We start from the raw sequence: 16883 nt of genomic DNA, 5'->3' as shown, positions 1-16883 counted from the left end.
TGGAGGAAGCAGCATAGGCGACGCTAGAGCAGGGGAGAGAACTGGCAGCCAGAGTCAAAGTGTGACTCTGGCTCCAGAGAGGAGGGTGACCGAGGCTCTCTTGTGCAGCGCGTCCGCGGACCGTAGGGACAAAAAGCAGAGGCTTTGGGTCAGCCATGTTCCTCAGTCTGCGGAAGGTGTGAGGGCGATGCTGGAACCCTGGCGCACGCTCTCATCTGTCCAGCCTGAGTAGGCTAAAGGTCGGCCCACTCAAGCAGCGTTTCTGTAGCAACCAACAACACCGGGTTGCCCGGGCGACAGCTCCGGGGGAGGCGCGTCTCTATTGGCTGCAGCGGGCGCCTGTTCGCTGTGCGCCACATTCGATTGGTCAACTCAGCCGGAGGGTCCGCGCATATTCCCGGGCTGTGCTCTAGGTTCTGTGCAGCACAGTTCGGGTCTCAGTGCCAGGGACTGAGAGATGGGCGTAACCATGAGGGCTCCGTGCGAGAGATCGGGGGAGAAGGAAGAGCAGGAGGAAGAGGTGGCAGCGGCCGCTGGGCGTCTTGCTGGGCCCCCAGAGGCCGAGGAGGGTTCGGTCGTTGATTCAGACTCCGACCAGGAGATGGAAGGTGCTCTCGGGCAGGGATGAGCGCAGGCCTGTCTCCTCACCTAGGGAGCTTCTATAGCAGGGGTGGAGGGGGCAGGAGGGGGCCCAGTGGGGAAGATCTCTGTCCAGCAGGGAGCATACCCCTCTGTGGGACTGCCGGCAGCACCTCCAGCCAGCCCCGTTCCCTCCCCACAATGCTCCTGGCGGTGTCAGGAGTTCCACCTTTAGAAAACGTCTCCAAAGTGAGTGATGTTCAACCCGCCAAACAGTGTAAGAAGGGGTGTGCCCCCCGAAATAGGATCAGGGCGAGTTTTCCCAATCCACAGGAACAACTAAGCTAATAAATGTATAGAACTTAGAATTGTTTTGATTTCTTCCCCCATAAAATATTCACAAAACATACGTGTTTTGTAATCCAGTAGAAAAGGCAGCATGCACTTTGGCGTCCAACAGGAAAGGTTCTAATCCTGGCTCTGCCAGGATTAACTACTAGCTGTGTGGCTTTAGGGAAAGGACTTGCTTTGTCTGACTTTCAGTGTCCCTATTAGCCTGGGAAGAAATACTTCTAGAGGGGAACACAGGGGGCATGGAGTAGGCCACTGTGTCTGGGGAGGATCCATTCTGGGGAGGGACCCACATTCATCAACTCCCTGTCTCCTATCAGACATCCGTGGGCCTGGAGAACTGACCAAGGACACCCTCTACCTGAGATCTTGCCAGGCCCATAGTGTTGTGCCGGCCTCCTGCTTCCTGCGCCAGGGGAGCACCCCAGAGCTGAACCTGCGGCACCGTGGCCTGGGGCCCCAGGTAACCCTGGAGAGACCCTGGAGCCAGGCTTGAAGTGACAGGACCTGTGAGATACCAGCCATGGGAGTGGACCCTCCCTGAGCCCATACCACACACTCCCCAGCCTTTCTGTGTGTCAGACATGTACCATCCCTGCATCTGGGTGACAGGTGGTATCAGGGCTATGACAGAATTCAGTGTGATGGTTGGGGGGCCTGCAGGGGGGCCCCTAACCTGCTGAGGCGGGGCAGCCGGGGAAGGTTCCAGGAGGTGAGATCTGGGTGAAGTCTAGAAGGATAAGGTGTCCCCTGGGCATGTGGGAAGGAGAGGGCCATCCAGTTGGAGACCACTGGGTGGACTGACCCCTGGAAATGAGCCAGGGTAGTGACCAGCTGTGTCTGGGGCCTTCACCCCTGGGAAGGACCAGGTCCCTCAGGCTCCTCTTTATCCCAGGGTGCCCGGGCTCTGGCTTCAGCATTGACCTCCAATCCCTATGTCAAGCGGCTGGACCTTCGAGACAATGGGCTCTGTGGGGCCGGAGTGGAGGCCCTGGCAGGTGCCCTGAGCAAAACCAGCATTATCTCTGGTAGGTGCTGAGCCTGGGGAAGGTGGGCAGATTTGAGTCCTCCCTTTCCTGGGGGTGTGGGCTCCCCCATAGCCAGGCCTTCTCACCCATGACCTGGTGCTGCAGGGGCAGGGGTGGGTCGGGGTGGTGTTAGACTCTCTGTGGTGCCCCCAATGCTGGAAACTATTCCCCTCCTGACCCAGCCTGTGCCCCACCCCCTCCTCTTCTAGCCAACAACCCCCTGCTTATCGTGGCCTCCTACTGCTTAAGTGCTGGGTGAGAGGTCCTCTAACGGAGAGGCAGGCGATGGGCAATGTGAGAGAGTGGAGTGCTGGGTGGAAAGAAGTAGGGCTGGATGAAAATGCCGTCTCTACCACTGATGAGCTAGGAGGCCCCAGGCAACCTGCTCCACCTCACTGAGCCTTAGTTTTCAATCTGTGAAATGGCCCCAACAATAGCACTTAGCCCGTGGGGTTGTGCTGAGTATGAAATGAAACTGCACATGAAGGGCTCAGCAAGGAGCCCGGCTCACGTATGCGCTCCGTGCACTGGTCACCTGGGCTGTCATTGCCAGTTCACAGAAACGCATCGATGAAGACTTTTGTGGGTGTGGTACATTGCTGTTAGGCAGGAATCATCCATGGGTGGTCACCTCGCCATCACGGGTATCCTATACAAACCATGAAGTACGCAGTTTGAACCCTGAGGCAAAGAAGCTTGTGGATACATGGAGGGGTTGTGGGCATCAGAGAAGCTGCCTGGGGCTTGAGGGGATGGATCTAGCTGATGTGAGGCCCAGTCACTGTGCAACCCCAGGATCGTCCCGCTGTCTCGCCTCCTCTGCTGCCTCAGGCCTGGAGATTTCGGAGATAGAGGAAGGGGGAAGAGGGCAGTACCTGACTTTGGATCCCACTGATGGAGGACTGCTGCCAACCCGTAGATGTGGACCTGTCGGAGAACCAGATGGGAGTGGTGGGAGCCCGGGCGATCTGTGCTGCCCTCACAGTGAACCCAACCATGCAGAAGGTACAACTGGCAGGGAATGGCCTGGAGGAGCATGCAGCCCAGTACCTTGCTGAACTCCTGCTGGCTCACACAGGACTGAAATCCCTGGATCTGAGCTATAACCAGCTGAATGACCACGCAGGTAACATCCAGCCAGAGCCACCATGGGGCACTCGAGCCCATCTTCCTGGGACAGTGGCGGGTGGAGGTTGACAGGGCCTCTCTGAACATTCATGCTCTGGCTCCTGTTTCCCATGTCCCACTTTGGCCTGCCCCTCTCCCGCTCCTTCCACACAGAACTCTTCATCCATCCCACAGATTGCCATGGACTGCTGTTGCTTGTGCTGGATGCTGATTTAGCCCCTAGTGACCTGGTTGTGAACAAGACAGAGTCCCTGGTCTCAAGGAATGCCTATTAATGAGATAATTCTCCATAATTATTGGTGCAACAAAATAAACAGGGCATGAATGAATGCCCTGATGAATTGAGATGAATGGGAATGAATGGGGACCCCTTGCCTTAGGTGGCTGGGGAGGGCCCCGTGAGATGACATTTCAGCTGAAATGTGCAGGGTGGGAAAAAAATCAGCCATGGCAAGACCAGGGAGAGAGCATTTCAAGAAGAGGAAGAGTGAACATGAAGGCTTATTTCCCAGACTGATAGATAATGGTGTGGCTGGGCTAGTGAGCCAGGAGAGAGGCGTTGTGCTGTGAGGTGTGGGCTCTGGGTGAAGAGGTGGAGGGCTTCCGGCCTACAAATCTTGGCAAAAGGCATGAAGATCTTATTGCAAGTGCTGTGGAAGACATTGATTGGATTCCTTGATCTCACCACTTTCATGCCCCAGGGCCTTTGCAGAGGCTATCTGCTTTTCCAGGAGCATGCACTTCTACCTGTCTGTCTTCAACCACTCCAATCAATTATAGGAATCAGTTGGGACCTGAGGTTAGGAACATGGATTCCTCCTGGGCCCTGAACCTGCTGAACCAGAATCTTGGCAGGGCAAAACCCATGATGAATCTACATTTTAATAGATGCCTTAGGAGATTTGTCTGATCAAGAAAGTTGGGGAATCACTGTTCTGTCTCAAGCAGCTTAGAGTAGAGGTGTTACCAACCTTGGCCTTTGAGGATCAGCCTTAGAATTTAACTGCCAGATACCCTGTTTACCTTCTAAGAAAATTACTATGAGAAGTCTGTGAAATTAAAAAAGAAGTTGAGGGGACCTGGATGGCTCATTCAGTTAAGCACCTGGCTTCAGCTCAGGTCATGATCCCAGGGTTCTGGGATCGAGCGACTTGTTGGACTCCCTGCTTAGTGGGGAGTCTGCTTCTCCCTCTCCCTCACTAATTCTCTCTCTTTCTCTCAAGTAAATAAAAAATCATTTCAGACTTCCAACAAACTAAGTATAGGTGTCCCCCTGGGCCTTCACAGTGAAAAGGTGAGCACCGAAGAGGCAGCCAGGATGGACAAGGCAGGAAGCTAAGGCCCTGTGAAGGCCCTGTGAAGGCTACACAATGTGATAGGGAGGTCTTCAGCTCAGAAAATACAAACTCAGCAGGACCATTTTGTTTCCTCAAGTGGGGATCTGTGGGTGGGGCTCACTCCTTTGAAGGGTGAAGAGCTTGGGTCTTAATTTCCCCATCTGACCCAAGGCAAAGGTAGCACCTACCTCATGGTTGGCTATGGAGGTCATGGTCATGAAGTCTAAGCATTGGAATTTCAAGAGGCCAATTCATGTATGTAGAGGAAACTTTTCACCCTCTAGTTGTTCAGCAAAGAAGGGGCTTACCTACAAGCGGGAGCCACCTGCCTCTCCTCCCAGTGCTAGAAGTATCTGAGGAAGGGGGAAAGTCCATACCTGTACCTGAGAATCTGTGGGTGTCAGACCGTGCTGGGTTGGGAATCCAGAGTCCTGTTCTCAGGGAGGCTGCCCAGAAGTCCCAGCTGGCTGCCTTGCAGGGAACTCTCCAAGGTGCTAAAGCATCTTCCGGCAGTGGGTTCTGGCCAAGCAGGCGATCTTTTTTCTTCCTTCCTTCCTCCCTCCCTCCCTCCCTCCCTTTCTTCCTACTTTCCTTCCTTTCCTTCCTTTCTTTTCTTCCCCTAAGAATTTATTTTTAAGCGATCTCTGTGCCCAACTTCGTGCTTGGACTCACAACCCCGAGGTCAAGAGTTGCATGCTCTACTGACTGACCCAGGCAGGCACCCCTGAGCAAGGTAGTTCTGCTCAGTTAGAGCATCTGTTTTTCCTCTGTGTCTTTCTTCAAACCAGCCTTATTAAACCACATGAGGAGCTGAGACCATGGGGAGGGTTCCAGTTCATATTCTTTTTTTTTAAAGATTTTATTTATTTTTTTGACAGACAGAAATCACAAGTAGGCAGAGAGGCAGGCAGAGAGAGAGAGAGAGAGAGGAGGAAGCAGGCTCCCCACTGAGCAGAGAGCCCGATGCGGGGCTCGATCCCAGGACCCCGGAATCATGACCTGAGCTGAAGGCAGAGACTTTAACCCACTAATCCACCCAGGTGCCCCCCAGTTCATATTCTTGAGAGACTTCTGGGCTGTTGGGAGAGAATGATCAGGCAAAGAGAGGTCATTAGACCAAGGCCTGGAAGAATGGAAGCACATTGGACTTGGGGCGCAAGGCAGCACAACCCAGCTGGGCAGGCAAGGCTTCCTGATGCTGTGAGCCCCCGTTAGAAGGATGAGGAGCAGTTATCCAGGTGAAGAGGGAGTCAGGAGTCCTACCCAGGGGGACAGCCCAGAGTCATATTGGTGCTGGTGCTTTTGAGTACTGGGAGCAGGTCAGACTGGCTGAATCCTGACAGAGTAGAGAACATGGTGGGTGGTGGGACTTCTGTCCATTTTTATATGCTAAAAATCTCTCAAGGTCTCTTACCCTGCCCTGCTCCTTCCTTTTCTCTCCCACAAGTGCCTTCTCTCCACACAGCTGCACCAGCCTCCTCACCTCTTTGCCGCTGCCCACCTCAGTCCATACCCTACACCTGCCACTAAGGAGCCCAGCCATTTCTTAAAGCCTCACCACTAACTGGTTGGTGCCCCCAAAGACTTGGCCCAGCATTGAAGCCTCTCAGCCTCTCCCTAGTACCCATCACTCTTACCTCATTTCAGTGGCTTCCCCCCCGACCTGCCGGGCCTGTGGGCATTTCCACAAGTGCTCCGTGCTCCCTCATGCCTCCACATGTTTGCAGTTTCCTGTGTGTGTTCTCTGCTGTTGTGTGCCTGCACAGGTGGTGAGACCCTCCATCTTCAAGGTTATCTCCCTGTCCTCACTGTCTTGACACCCCCGCCTAAGGCTGGGTTTGTCCCTACCCTGTTCCAACACATCCCTGTTTGTAGTCTATGATAGCTCATATTCCATTAACTTGTATTTATAGTTGGACATGGATTTGAACTGCATGGGTCCACTTATATGCAAATTTTTTATAAATACAGTATTACATGTGTATTTTCTCTGTTGATTTTCTTTTTAAAGATTTATTTATTTATTTTACAGAGAGAGAGAGAGAAATTGGGAGCATGCAGAGGGAAAGGAGAGAAAGAATCTCAAGCAGGCTCCACACCCAGTGTGGAGCCTGGCATGGGGTTCGATCTCACGACCCTGAGATCATGACCTGAGCTGAAATCAAGGGTCGGACACTCAACCAACTGAGCCACCTAGGTGCCCCCCAATGACTTTCTCAATAATATATTTTTTTTAATTTGACAGAGAGAGAGATCACAAGTAGGCAGAGAGGCAGGCAGAGAGAGGGGGAAGCAGGCTCCCTGCTGAGCAGAGAGCCCGATGCAGGGCTTGATCCCAGGACCCTGGGACCACGACCTGAGCCGAAGGCAGAGGCTTAACCCACTGAGCCACCCAGGCGCCCCTCAATAATATTTTCTTTAGCTTACTTTATTTTAAGAATATAGCATCTAATATACATAGCTTACAAATGTGTTAATCAACACTTAATGTTCTCAGTAAGGTCTTCTTTCTGATCAACAAGTAGGCTCTCAGTTGTTGAGGCTTGGGGAAGTCAAAGTTACATGAAGATTTTCAACTGTACAGGGGTTTGGTGCCCCAATCCCCATGTTGTTCAAGAATCAACTGGGGGCACCTAGGTGGCTCAGGGGTTAAAGCCTCTGCCTTCGGCTCAGGTCGTGATTCCAGGGTCCTGGGATCCAGCCCCACATCAGGCTCTCTGCTCAGCAGGGAGCCTGCTTCCCCGCCATGCACCCCACCCCACCCCCGCCTCTTTGCCTACTTGTGATCTCTGTCTGTTAAATAAATAAATAAAATCTTAAAAAAAAAGAATCAACTGTATCTCCCCTATTAAATGTGAATTCCTTGAGGACAGGGCAGGACCATACTGGGTTCAACTTAGTGACCCTGCCACCCAGCAGAGACCCTGGCACACCACTGTCATTAGTATCATTTTTTGAAGGAATGAACAGAATGAGTAAGGCCTGTCTTGGTGTTTCTGAAGGGGAGATACTTGGACCAGCCCTGGCAGAAAATACAGGACTCACTGAGCTTAATATAAGCTGGAATCACCTTCGAGGACCAGGAGCTGTAGCCTTTGCTAGGGGACTGGAGGTATGAACAGCCCTACAACCTGTACCCTTCTGGCCTGTCCTGTGGGGATTGGTCTCCCAGGTATCAGCTCCCTGTCTTTACAGCTCTTCAGAAATGAGCCTTGGATCTTTTAAGAAGAGCTTGCAAAATATTTTGTTTGGTGATTTCAATTTTCCCAGCCCCATATCATGACTCTGAAACACCATGCTTGTTCTCATGATGCTTCCTGAAGGGTCTACGATTGAATGTTGCATACCTTCTCCGGATATTATAGATACTATAGGCATATGGCTGGTGGGGGACATCGTGTGGTCTGGTGCTCACTGAGGGCATATGCAGATGCTTCTCTGAAGTGACACCCTGCACCCTTGGGTCCCGCACACACTCTGAAACATACCACTTTCTTCCTTGGATCTTGTGGTTCGTAGGTCTCGGGAATGGGTGGCTCCTAGCCCCTGCCAGGATGTCCCTGGTGCCAGCTCCCTTTGTGGGGTTCTCCTCAGGAAATGGCAGCAGCTGCCTTGCTTGGTGCACTCCCCTGGGGCTGACCTGGGGATCCTGCTCCACAAGTGGTGGAGTTCCCAGTGTTCCCAGTGCAGCCACAAGCTCCTGCCCTTCTCCCCGTCAGTCCCCAACAACCCTTCCCTGGAGCCCCTTTGGAATCCTGCTCTGTGCTTCGGAGAACCTGTCCTTGGGTCCCCAAGTGGACGTGAGCCAGATCATCAAGTCTGTCTCTGAGGGTCATCCACACCCACCCTGGGTGCTATATTCCCAGTCATTCAGGTCTCCTGGTCACCATCATTCCAGCCACAAGATTCTTACCTGGAACCTCCGACCTTCTGCTCTCAGTCTGTGTTTATTTGCTCCTCAGGCCTCCTGGCTGTGAGACTGTGGTCCCTGGCCACCTTCAGGGGAGGGGGAGCGGGTGGGGAGGAGTGGTCTCCTGGCTTCACTCTTGCATTCCAGGCAAACATCTTCCTCAGAGTCCTGGACATCTCATACAATGGCTTTGGAGATCCTGGAGCATCCGCAGTGGGTGAGGCACTTAAGACCAACAACGTGTTGGAGGAACTCAGCATGAGGTGAGGTGTATAAAGTGGTCCCTGGCACCTGGGTGGCTCAGTCAGTTAAGCCACTGCCTTCGGCTCAGGTCATGATCTCAGGGTCCTGGGATCAAGTTCCGCATTGGGCTCCTTGCTTGGCAGGGAGTCTGCTTCTCTCTCCGCCTCTGCCTGCCACTCTGCCTGCTTGTGCTCTCTCTCTCTCTGACAAATAAATAAATAAATACAATCTTAAAAAAAGAAAAATAAAGTGGTCACTGTGTCACAGCCTCCACGTCCAAAGTCACATGAGGGCTCAGGGACTCCAAGATCTTCCTGCTGTTTACCACCTTAATCGGCAAATATACCACAGTCTAACCGTGATGGGGCTTGAGCCACAATCCAAGAGCACCCAGCTCTGGCCCCCTCACTCAAGTTCAGCATTGTACTTTGGGTCTCATAATTCCTGCTGCATAGGCGGGGGCTGAGAATTGAAAACAGATATGTAAAACAGCTTCAGTAGAGGGGTGCCAAGGTGGCTCAGTCAGTTAAGCGTCTGATTCTTGATCTCAGCTCTCAGCTCAGGTCTCGACCTCAGGGTGGTGAGTTCAAGCCACGCACTGGGCTCCGTGCTGGGCGTGGGAACCTACTTCAAAACGAAGCAAAACAAACAAACAAATAAACAAACAAAACATCTTCAGCAGAGACTGGTGTGGGGGAGTGCTCCTGTTCCACTCAGCAGATGACTGCTGAGGGCCTGCCCTGTGTGATTTGCTGCTGCAGGCTCAGGCGGCATCCCAGCCCTGGGCAAGAAACCAGAGCAGAGGCAGCAAACCACAGGAAATGAGAGAGGCAGAAGCCCAGTAGGTCCTGGACTGTGTGGCTGAGCACTTCCCCTGGGGGTGCTGCTGGAATGATCAGGGTCTTCCTGAAGCAATTCTGTCCTTCCCATGGAAGGAGCTAAAGCCAGAAGAGGCTATGAGACATGTTGGAATTCGAAGCCAGAGAGGTCAGAGTAGAGAGGGACTGGCTCGGAGCTGAAGTGGCCAAGAGAGGTGCTGGGGCCAGAGCTTAGGTCCATCTGGAGAAGCAGGAGGAGAGGACGTGAGGAGGGAGCTGGGTGGTTTCCGGCACAGATGCTGTCCTGCTGATAGGAATGGGGTGCTGATGGCGGGGGTGTGGGGGGGACATGTGGGAGGACCTGCTAAGCTCTGAGGGCCTGCGGGCAGCAGCTGGCCTCTGCTAGGGAGGGGGGGTGCTCTAGGTGTGTTTGCTGAGTGGTCTCCCTGAACACTGGGAGCCTCCAGTGAAGCAGAGTCACTACCCAGTCTTTGCATACTGACCTTCCCAGGGTCCCTGGAGCATCAGTGGAGGCTGGAATGTGAAGTCCAATTGGGTCCACCTGCACAGCTGCTCGGAAAGTAGCAAAATGCTCGTGTCTTTCTGTTGCAGCAACAACCGCATCTCTGCAGTGGGAGCCTTGAGCCTGGGCCTGGGCCTCCGGGTCAATCAGACACTGAGGATTCTTGTTGTGAGTGCTAGCCTGATGGGGGAGGTCCCCCTGTACGTGTCCACACAGATCCCTCCCCTGCCACATCTCTCCAGTCCTCTGGCAGTGGAGTACACAGGTTCTAAAGCCCAGATGAGGGAGGGGGGCCTTCTGGCTTCCTCTTGTGACCCCTTCTTTCCCTTGCCATTCACTCATTCATCTCTGGCCTGACCCATGAACTTCTTCCGACTCCTCCCTTGTCGTTCCTTCCCTCCCAGCAGTCATACTAGGAGCGGCTAGGCAGGGCTGAGAGCAGAGGACAGAGAAGGGAGGGTGCAACTGGGGGTGGAGCAGGTCCGTGAGGGCCACTGTGCCCACGGCAAGTGCTTAGCAGACAGCGCTGCCAGGTCCAGGGGGTATCCAGCCCCGCCTGGCTTTTGGCACCCTCAACCGGCAGAGGAGCCCTGGTGTAGTCCTCCCATCCCCAGCCTGAGACTCACTTCTTTCCCACCCACCCCTCCACCCCTGACCTCTCTTAAGCTCTGGATCCCCCTTTCCAGACACCTGCTAGACAGTTCCCTGGATGTCCCATGGGTACAAAGCACAAACTGAAGACATCATCTCTCTCTAAGGGCTGCCTCCTGTGGGTGGGGGGTGGGGGGGACTTCCTCATGGAGTGAGAAGTGGGGGCCCAGTGCTCACCCCTCCTTTTTTGTGAATTTTTAAAAAAGATTTTATTTATTATTTGACAGGGAGAGGGACTGCAAGCAGGGGGAGTCAGAGAGGGAGAAGCAGGCTCCCCGCTGAGCAGGAAGCCCAATGGGGGGGGGGGGCTTGATCCCAGGATCCTGACCCCAGCCAAAGGCACACGCTTAACCACTTAACCGACTGAGCCACCCCGGCGCCCCACCCCTCCCTTTCTTCCCCATGCCTTCCATCCTTCATCTTGCTTCCTGCCTGCCGAGTCCCCAGGCTCCCTGCTCCTCCTTCTCACTTCCCCTCAAGTTCTGTGGACCTGCTAGTTTCCCATCTCTGGCCCCTCCTTCCTACCCACCAGGTGATCTTTCTTTCTTTTTTTTTTTTTTATTTTATTTATTTATTTGACAGAGAGAGATCACAAGTAGGCAGAGAGGCAGGCAGAGAGAGAGAGAGAGAGAGGGAAGCAGGCTCCCTGCTGAGCAGAGAGCCCGATGCGGGACTCGATCCCAGGACCCTGAGATCATGACCTGAGCCAAAGGCAGCAGCTTTAACCCACTGAGCCACCCAGGTGCCCCCCAGGTGATTTTTCTAAACCAGAAACCTGCTCCCATCCCTCCTGGCTTTAAACCTGTCAGGCAGCTCCCCTCTGGGTAAATCCAGGCTTAGTTGTACCGCATTCCCTACACACTGGGCTCCAGGCTCTGCCATAACCCCTCTGCCTTCCACCCGTGAAACTCATTCTCTCACCCCAACCTGCTCTGGTGCAGTCTCCCACGTGGTGCAATTTCTTCCTCTGTTTTGCTTCTCCAGCTTTTCTTGCTGAAATGTGTAGCTCTGCATGCCTCCCCTGTAAAGTTCAAGGCAGGTGTTTTAGCCCCTGCCTAACCTTTACCTCCCAAGCAGAGATGATACACTCTCACTGCACTGGGTTTTCATGATGTTTCCTTTTCCTCTCTTCCCCGCGATGGGTGAGCTCATTAAAGGCAGGGATGTGGGGCATCCCGGGTGGCTCAGATGGTTAGGCATCTGCCTTCGGCTCAGGTAAAGATCCCAGGGTTTGGGGCACCTGGGTGGCTCAGTGGGTTAAGCCTCTGCCTTCGGCTCAGGTCTTGATCCCAGGGCCCTGGGATTGAGCTCTGCATCAGGCTCCCTGCTTGGTTCGGGGGAGCTCTGCTTCTCCCTTTCTCTCCCTACTGTTCCCCCTACTTGTGCTCTCTCTCTCCCTCTGTCAAATAAATAAATTTTAAAAGTAAACAAATAGGGACAGCTGGGTGGTTCAGTCGGTTAAGCGGCTGCCTTTGGCTCGGGTCATGATCCCAGGGTCCTGGGATTGAGTCCTGCATTGGTCTCCTTGCTCAGCAGGAAGCTGACTTCTCTCTCGGCCGGCTTGTGCTGTCTTTCTCTCTGACAAATGAATAAATAACATAATCTTTAATAAATAAAAAAAATCTTTTTAAAAAAAGTAAATAAATAAAGGTAGGGATGTGTCCTGTGTGTCCCTATCTATGATATCTGGCAGAGTTGGGCATGGGGGGCTACTCAGCCAGTGTATATTCTCTCCCCCTCTTCCCTGGCCCAACAGCTTCCTGAAGGGCATTCTGCGAGCAGAGACAACTTCTGAGCTGAGACAGTGGGGCTGTCCTGAGTCACTTCAGCAGACATGAGGAATTCCTCCTTCCCTTTGGAGTTGCCCCACCAGCCTCCCTGGGCTCGGTTTTTCTCAATTGTGTGTGTGTTTCTCAGATGTCCAGGAATCCCATGCGAGGCGAAGGCTGCTTTGGAGTTCTAAAGTCTGTCCGGGAGAATCCAATGTCCGCCCTAGAACTCCTGGATTTCTCTGTAAGAGCTTTTCGTTACTCTCATCTGTGATCCTTGCAACAGCTGCATGAGTTTTCATTTAGAGGAAGAAAGTGGGAATTAGAGAAATAAAGTGCCCTGCCCAGATGCTTAGTGTGGCTGAGTCTGAAAACCACCACCCCCAGGCCAGAATTTGGGTCACAGAGCCACTCTGGCTCTATTCCCACTCCAGACTGGGGGGTACTGCCATGGTCTCACCTCCAACCCCTGCCTGGGTTCTTCGTTGCCCGAGATAATAGGTGGCTCAGAGGACACAAAGCCTGCTGTTTACGATGTTTGTATTTGCAGGTTCAGTACTTACAAAGTGTCCCTGCCCTGCCCCCTGGCCTCTTCTCTCTGCAGGTGGATCATGGTGCTGGAAGAGTCACTCATGTGGCCTTGAGGGAGATTAAGACTCCTTTTCATTCACTTGTGTCTTTTTTAAAAGATTTTATTTATTTATTTGACAGAGAGATCACAAGTGGGTAGAGACGCAGGCAGAGAGAGAGGGGGAAGCAGGCTCCCCGCTGAGCAGAGAGCCCCATGCAGGGCTTGATCCCAGAACCCTGGGATCATGACCTGAGCTGAAGGCAGAGGCTTTAACCCACTGAGCCACCCAGGTGCCCCCATTTGTGCCTTTTTAATATAGAAAACTAAAAGCAATTAAACATTAAAGAGAGAATTCCCAAATATGAGTTATTAAAAGGAAGTCTAGTCTTATTCTAATTCTGATTATTCTAATTCTGGTTGATGTCAACCCAGATTTAAGTCAAAACCTTTCCAGAGGGGCGCCTGGGTGGCTCAGTGGATTAAGCCGCTACCTTCCGCTCAGGTCATGATCTCAGGGTCCTGGGATCGAGTCCTGCATCAGGCTCTCTGCTCAGCAGGGAGCCTGCTTCCCTCTCTCTCTCTCTCTGCCTGCCTCTCTGCCTACTTGTGATGTCTCTCTCTGTCAAATAAATAAGTAAAATCTTAAAAAAAAAAAAAACAACCTTTCCAGAGACTTTCTTTTTTTTTAGTTCCAATCCTTCAGGCTTGGAACAACTGATGCCAAACAGCCTTATTGCTTCCTTCTGCCTGCCCAGTTTCTACAGCTCCAAAGCCAAAGATTAGCTTGCCTGGAACATGTCCCTCCTGCTCTGAGAATTCCTGTTAGCACTGGCTTCTATTGTTTAAAAAAAAAGGGGGGGGTGCACCTGGCCGGCTCAGTTGGAAGAGCATGTGACTCCTGATCTCGGGGCCTTGAGTTTGAGCCCCACGTTGGATGCAGAGATCACTTAAATAAATATTTTAAAAAATAAATAAAGGAATGATATATGAAACTGTTCAGCAAAACTATGTGATTATTCAGTATAACCTATGGTTAGTATCAGGAGCATTTAATGTAATGGAAACACCACAGAGGTGAGAATCAGACAAGCCTGGGACCAAATCCTGAGGCATCAATACGGGATCTTCTGAATTGAAGAGTATTACTTGTCTAGATGCAATGTACTATTTTCCTGTTCCTTAACTGTTATTAGTCTAATCTCCCCAGCCTAGATTTTCTCCTCAGCTTTAAGGGAAATACTTCTTTGTCTTTTTTTTTTTAAGACTTTATTTATTTATTTGACAGAGACAGAGAGCACAAGCAGGCAGAGTGTCAGGCAGAGGGAGAGAAAGAAGCAGACTCTTTGCTGAACAGAGAGCCCAACTCGGGGTTTGATCCCAGGACCCTGGGATCATGACCTGAGCCAAAAGCAAATGCTTAGGGGCGCCTGGGTGGTTCAGTGGGTTAAAGCCTCTACCTTCGGCTCAGGTCATGATCTCAGGGTCCTGGGATAGAGCCCGCATCGGGCTCTCTGCTCGGCGGGGAGCCTGCTTCCTCTTCTCTCTCCACCTGCCTCTCTGCCCGCTTGTGATCTCTCTGTCAAATAAATAAATAAAATACTTTTTTTAAAAAAGCAAATGCTTAACTGACTGAGCCACCCAGGTGCCCCTAAGGGAAACACTTCCGAATCCTGACAGTTCGTGTAAAAATCTTCCCAGGTTTCAGCCTTGTCTTCAGGGGAAATGGGGCTAAAATCTTCCAGCCAGGCTCATCGTGAAGAGGGGATGAGCTAGCAGACCCCAGAGGAAAGGCCTGTGTAGAGAAAGACCCCATTGGTACTAGTATTCTTCCCCTCACTCCCCTTGCTTTTTGTTTGTTATTGAGGAATAACGTCTATCCTGAAAAGTGCACGTGGATTAGGACTGTGAATTTCCACAGACAGAACACACCTATGTAATCAGCCCCCAGATCAAAAAATAGTGCAGGCCCCAAGGAGCACCCCTGGAACCACTTCCCTTTTCTACTTTAATGTTTTGGGGAGTAATGGCATTGTCATTCATATGAGAGAAGCTGCCCTAAGATGTTCCTTCAAAACTTTGTGTGTATAAGTAAAAAACAGTGACGTTCTCTGAAGGTGATGCTGTACCGCCTTGTAATGGGTTTCTCCGCAGGAGATCCAAGTGGGCAGAGAGTTTGATGACCTCGCCAGCTCAGTGAAGGTACTGCTTCCAGCACTCCATGTAAAGACTGCTGCCCACAGAGTTAAATACAAAAAGGAGTTACCGCCAGTCTTCACCCCGTCCCTACCAGCGTCTGTCCCTAAGTGACTGTGGTAGGTGGCTTCCTCATCTCACATTGGCCACTTCAACGTCAAGGGTTCTTGGCCTCACAATGCCTTATTACCACTCGAGTCTGCAGTGAGTCCCCATGTCAACCAGGTAGTAACTCCTGTGGAGCCCATCTTGATGAAATTTTGGACACCTGTACCCTCCTCTCCATCCCATGGCCTCTGTTAACGCAGAGACTGGGTCTTCCTTCATTCCTGCTAATTTGTGTAACTTGTACTGTGTACTACATATTGAGCTGGGTATGGGGTCAGAGATGTCCAAAGTCTCTGCTCTAGTGATTTCAAGAGACAATCGAAGTACAAACTCAACTTGCCGGAATGCAAACTGACCCAACTTTTCTGGCAGGCGATTTATCATCATGCACACGGAGCTTAAAATTGTCTGTGCTCACTGATTCAATGGTCTGCAGAAAGAACCAGAGCTGCTTAAAAACACTGATGCCCAGAGGTGTTCAATGAAATGCTGTTTATATGATGAGAATTGGAAATAATCTAAATGCCCAATAACAGGGGATTGGTTAACTAAGATTTGGAAGTCTGCAAACATCAAAAGCCAAATGTTCAAAGACCATCTAGTAATTTATGAAAATGCACATGATTGATGTTAAGGGAGAAAATCAGGATTAAAAAAAATCACAAGTTTTGTTTAATAGTTCCTCAAAAGATCAAACATGTAGTTTATCCCAGACCCAGGAATTCCAAACATAGAGAAAGGAAAACATATGTTCACACAAAAACTTGCACACAGATATTCACAGCTTAGTCATAATATCCACAAAGTACAAAAGTTCACCAGCTCATAAATGGATAAATAAATTACGGTATACCCATACAATGGAACACCCCTCCAAATTGGCCATAAGAAGCATGAAATTTGGGGTGATTAAAATGTTCTAAAATTGATTGTGGTAATGGTCATACAAATCTGAATATGCCACAAGTAGTTGAATTGTACACTTAAAAAAAAAGATGTGTTTATTTGTTTTAGAGTTGGGGAGGGACAAAGGGAGAGTAAGAGAGAATCTCAAGCAGATTCCCTGCTGAGTGTGGAGCCCAATGCAGGGACTTGATCTCACAACGCTGAGATCATGACCGAAATAAAAAACAAGAGTCAGATACTCAACCGATTGAGCCACCCAGGTGCCCCTGATTTGTACACTTTAAACAGGTGAATTGTATGGTATGTGAATTGTAGCTCAATAAAGCTGTTTACAAGAAAAAGGAATGTGGTATCATGCTACTACTACAGGAATGTATTATCTATCAAGAAGGATGTATCATGCTACAACATGAAGGAACCTTGAAATCATGCTAAGTGAAAGAAGCCATTCACAAAAGACCATATATTGTATGATTCTGTTTGTATGAAATGTCCAGATAGGCAGGCCTATAGTGACAGAAAGTAAATTAGAAGTTGCCTAGGGCAGGGGCCACCTGGCTGGCTCAGTTCATAGAGTACCTGACTCTTCATCTCGGGGTTGTAGGTTTGAGTTCCATGTTGGGTGTAGAGATTATTTTAAAAAAATAAAATGAATTTAAAAAAATAGGGGCGCCTGGGTGGCTCAATGGGTTAAGCCTCTGCCTTCAGCTCAGATCAGGATCTCAGAGTCCTGGGATCAAGCCCCGCATCAAGCTTTCTGCTTAGCAG

The 16883-nt window shown here is 51.0% G+C and overlaps 1 protein-coding gene across 1 annotated transcript; it reads left to right on the top strand.

Annotated features, from left to right (window-relative positions):
- Nucleotides 1-469: 469 nt before the first annotated feature.
- On the top strand, nt 470-15215 carry LRRC74B (leucine rich repeat containing 74B). The gene is made up of 9 exons (XM_046024090.1): nt 470-608; nt 1251-1393; nt 1826-1958; nt 2878-3084; nt 7426-7535; nt 8481-8596; nt 10007-10085; nt 12486-12581; nt 15060-15215. The coding sequence occupies exons 1-9, from the start codon at nt 470-472 to the stop codon at nt 15213-15215; spliced, it is 1179 nt and encodes a 392-aa protein (XP_045880046.1).
- Nucleotides 15216-16883: the final 1668 nt, after the last annotated feature.

The sequence above is a fragment of the Meles meles genome, chromosome 12 (genome assembly GCF_922984935.1).
Source record: "Meles meles chromosome 12, mMelMel3.1 paternal haplotype, whole genome shotgun sequence".
NCBI classification, from domain to species: Eukaryota; Metazoa; Chordata; class Mammalia; order Carnivora; family Mustelidae; genus Meles; species Meles meles.
The sequence above is the reverse complement of the archived record's forward strand: the minus strand, read 5'-3'. Positions and strand labels throughout refer to the sequence as shown.

Excerpts from the sequence above, each read along its gene's own strand:
- LRRC74B (XM_046024090.1), top strand. The coding sequence starts at position 470 with ATGAGGGCTCCGTGCGAGAGATCGGGGGAGAAGGAAGAGCAGGAGGAA. Across the intron at positions 3,085-7,425 it reads CCAGCTGAATGACCACGCAG|GGGAGATACTTGGACCAGCC; the intron begins GTAACATCCAGC and ends GTGTTTCTGAAG. Across the intron at positions 7,536-8,480 it reads CCTTTGCTAGGGGACTGGAG|GCAAACATCTTCCTCAGAGT; the intron begins GTATGAACAGCC and ends CTTGCATTCCAG.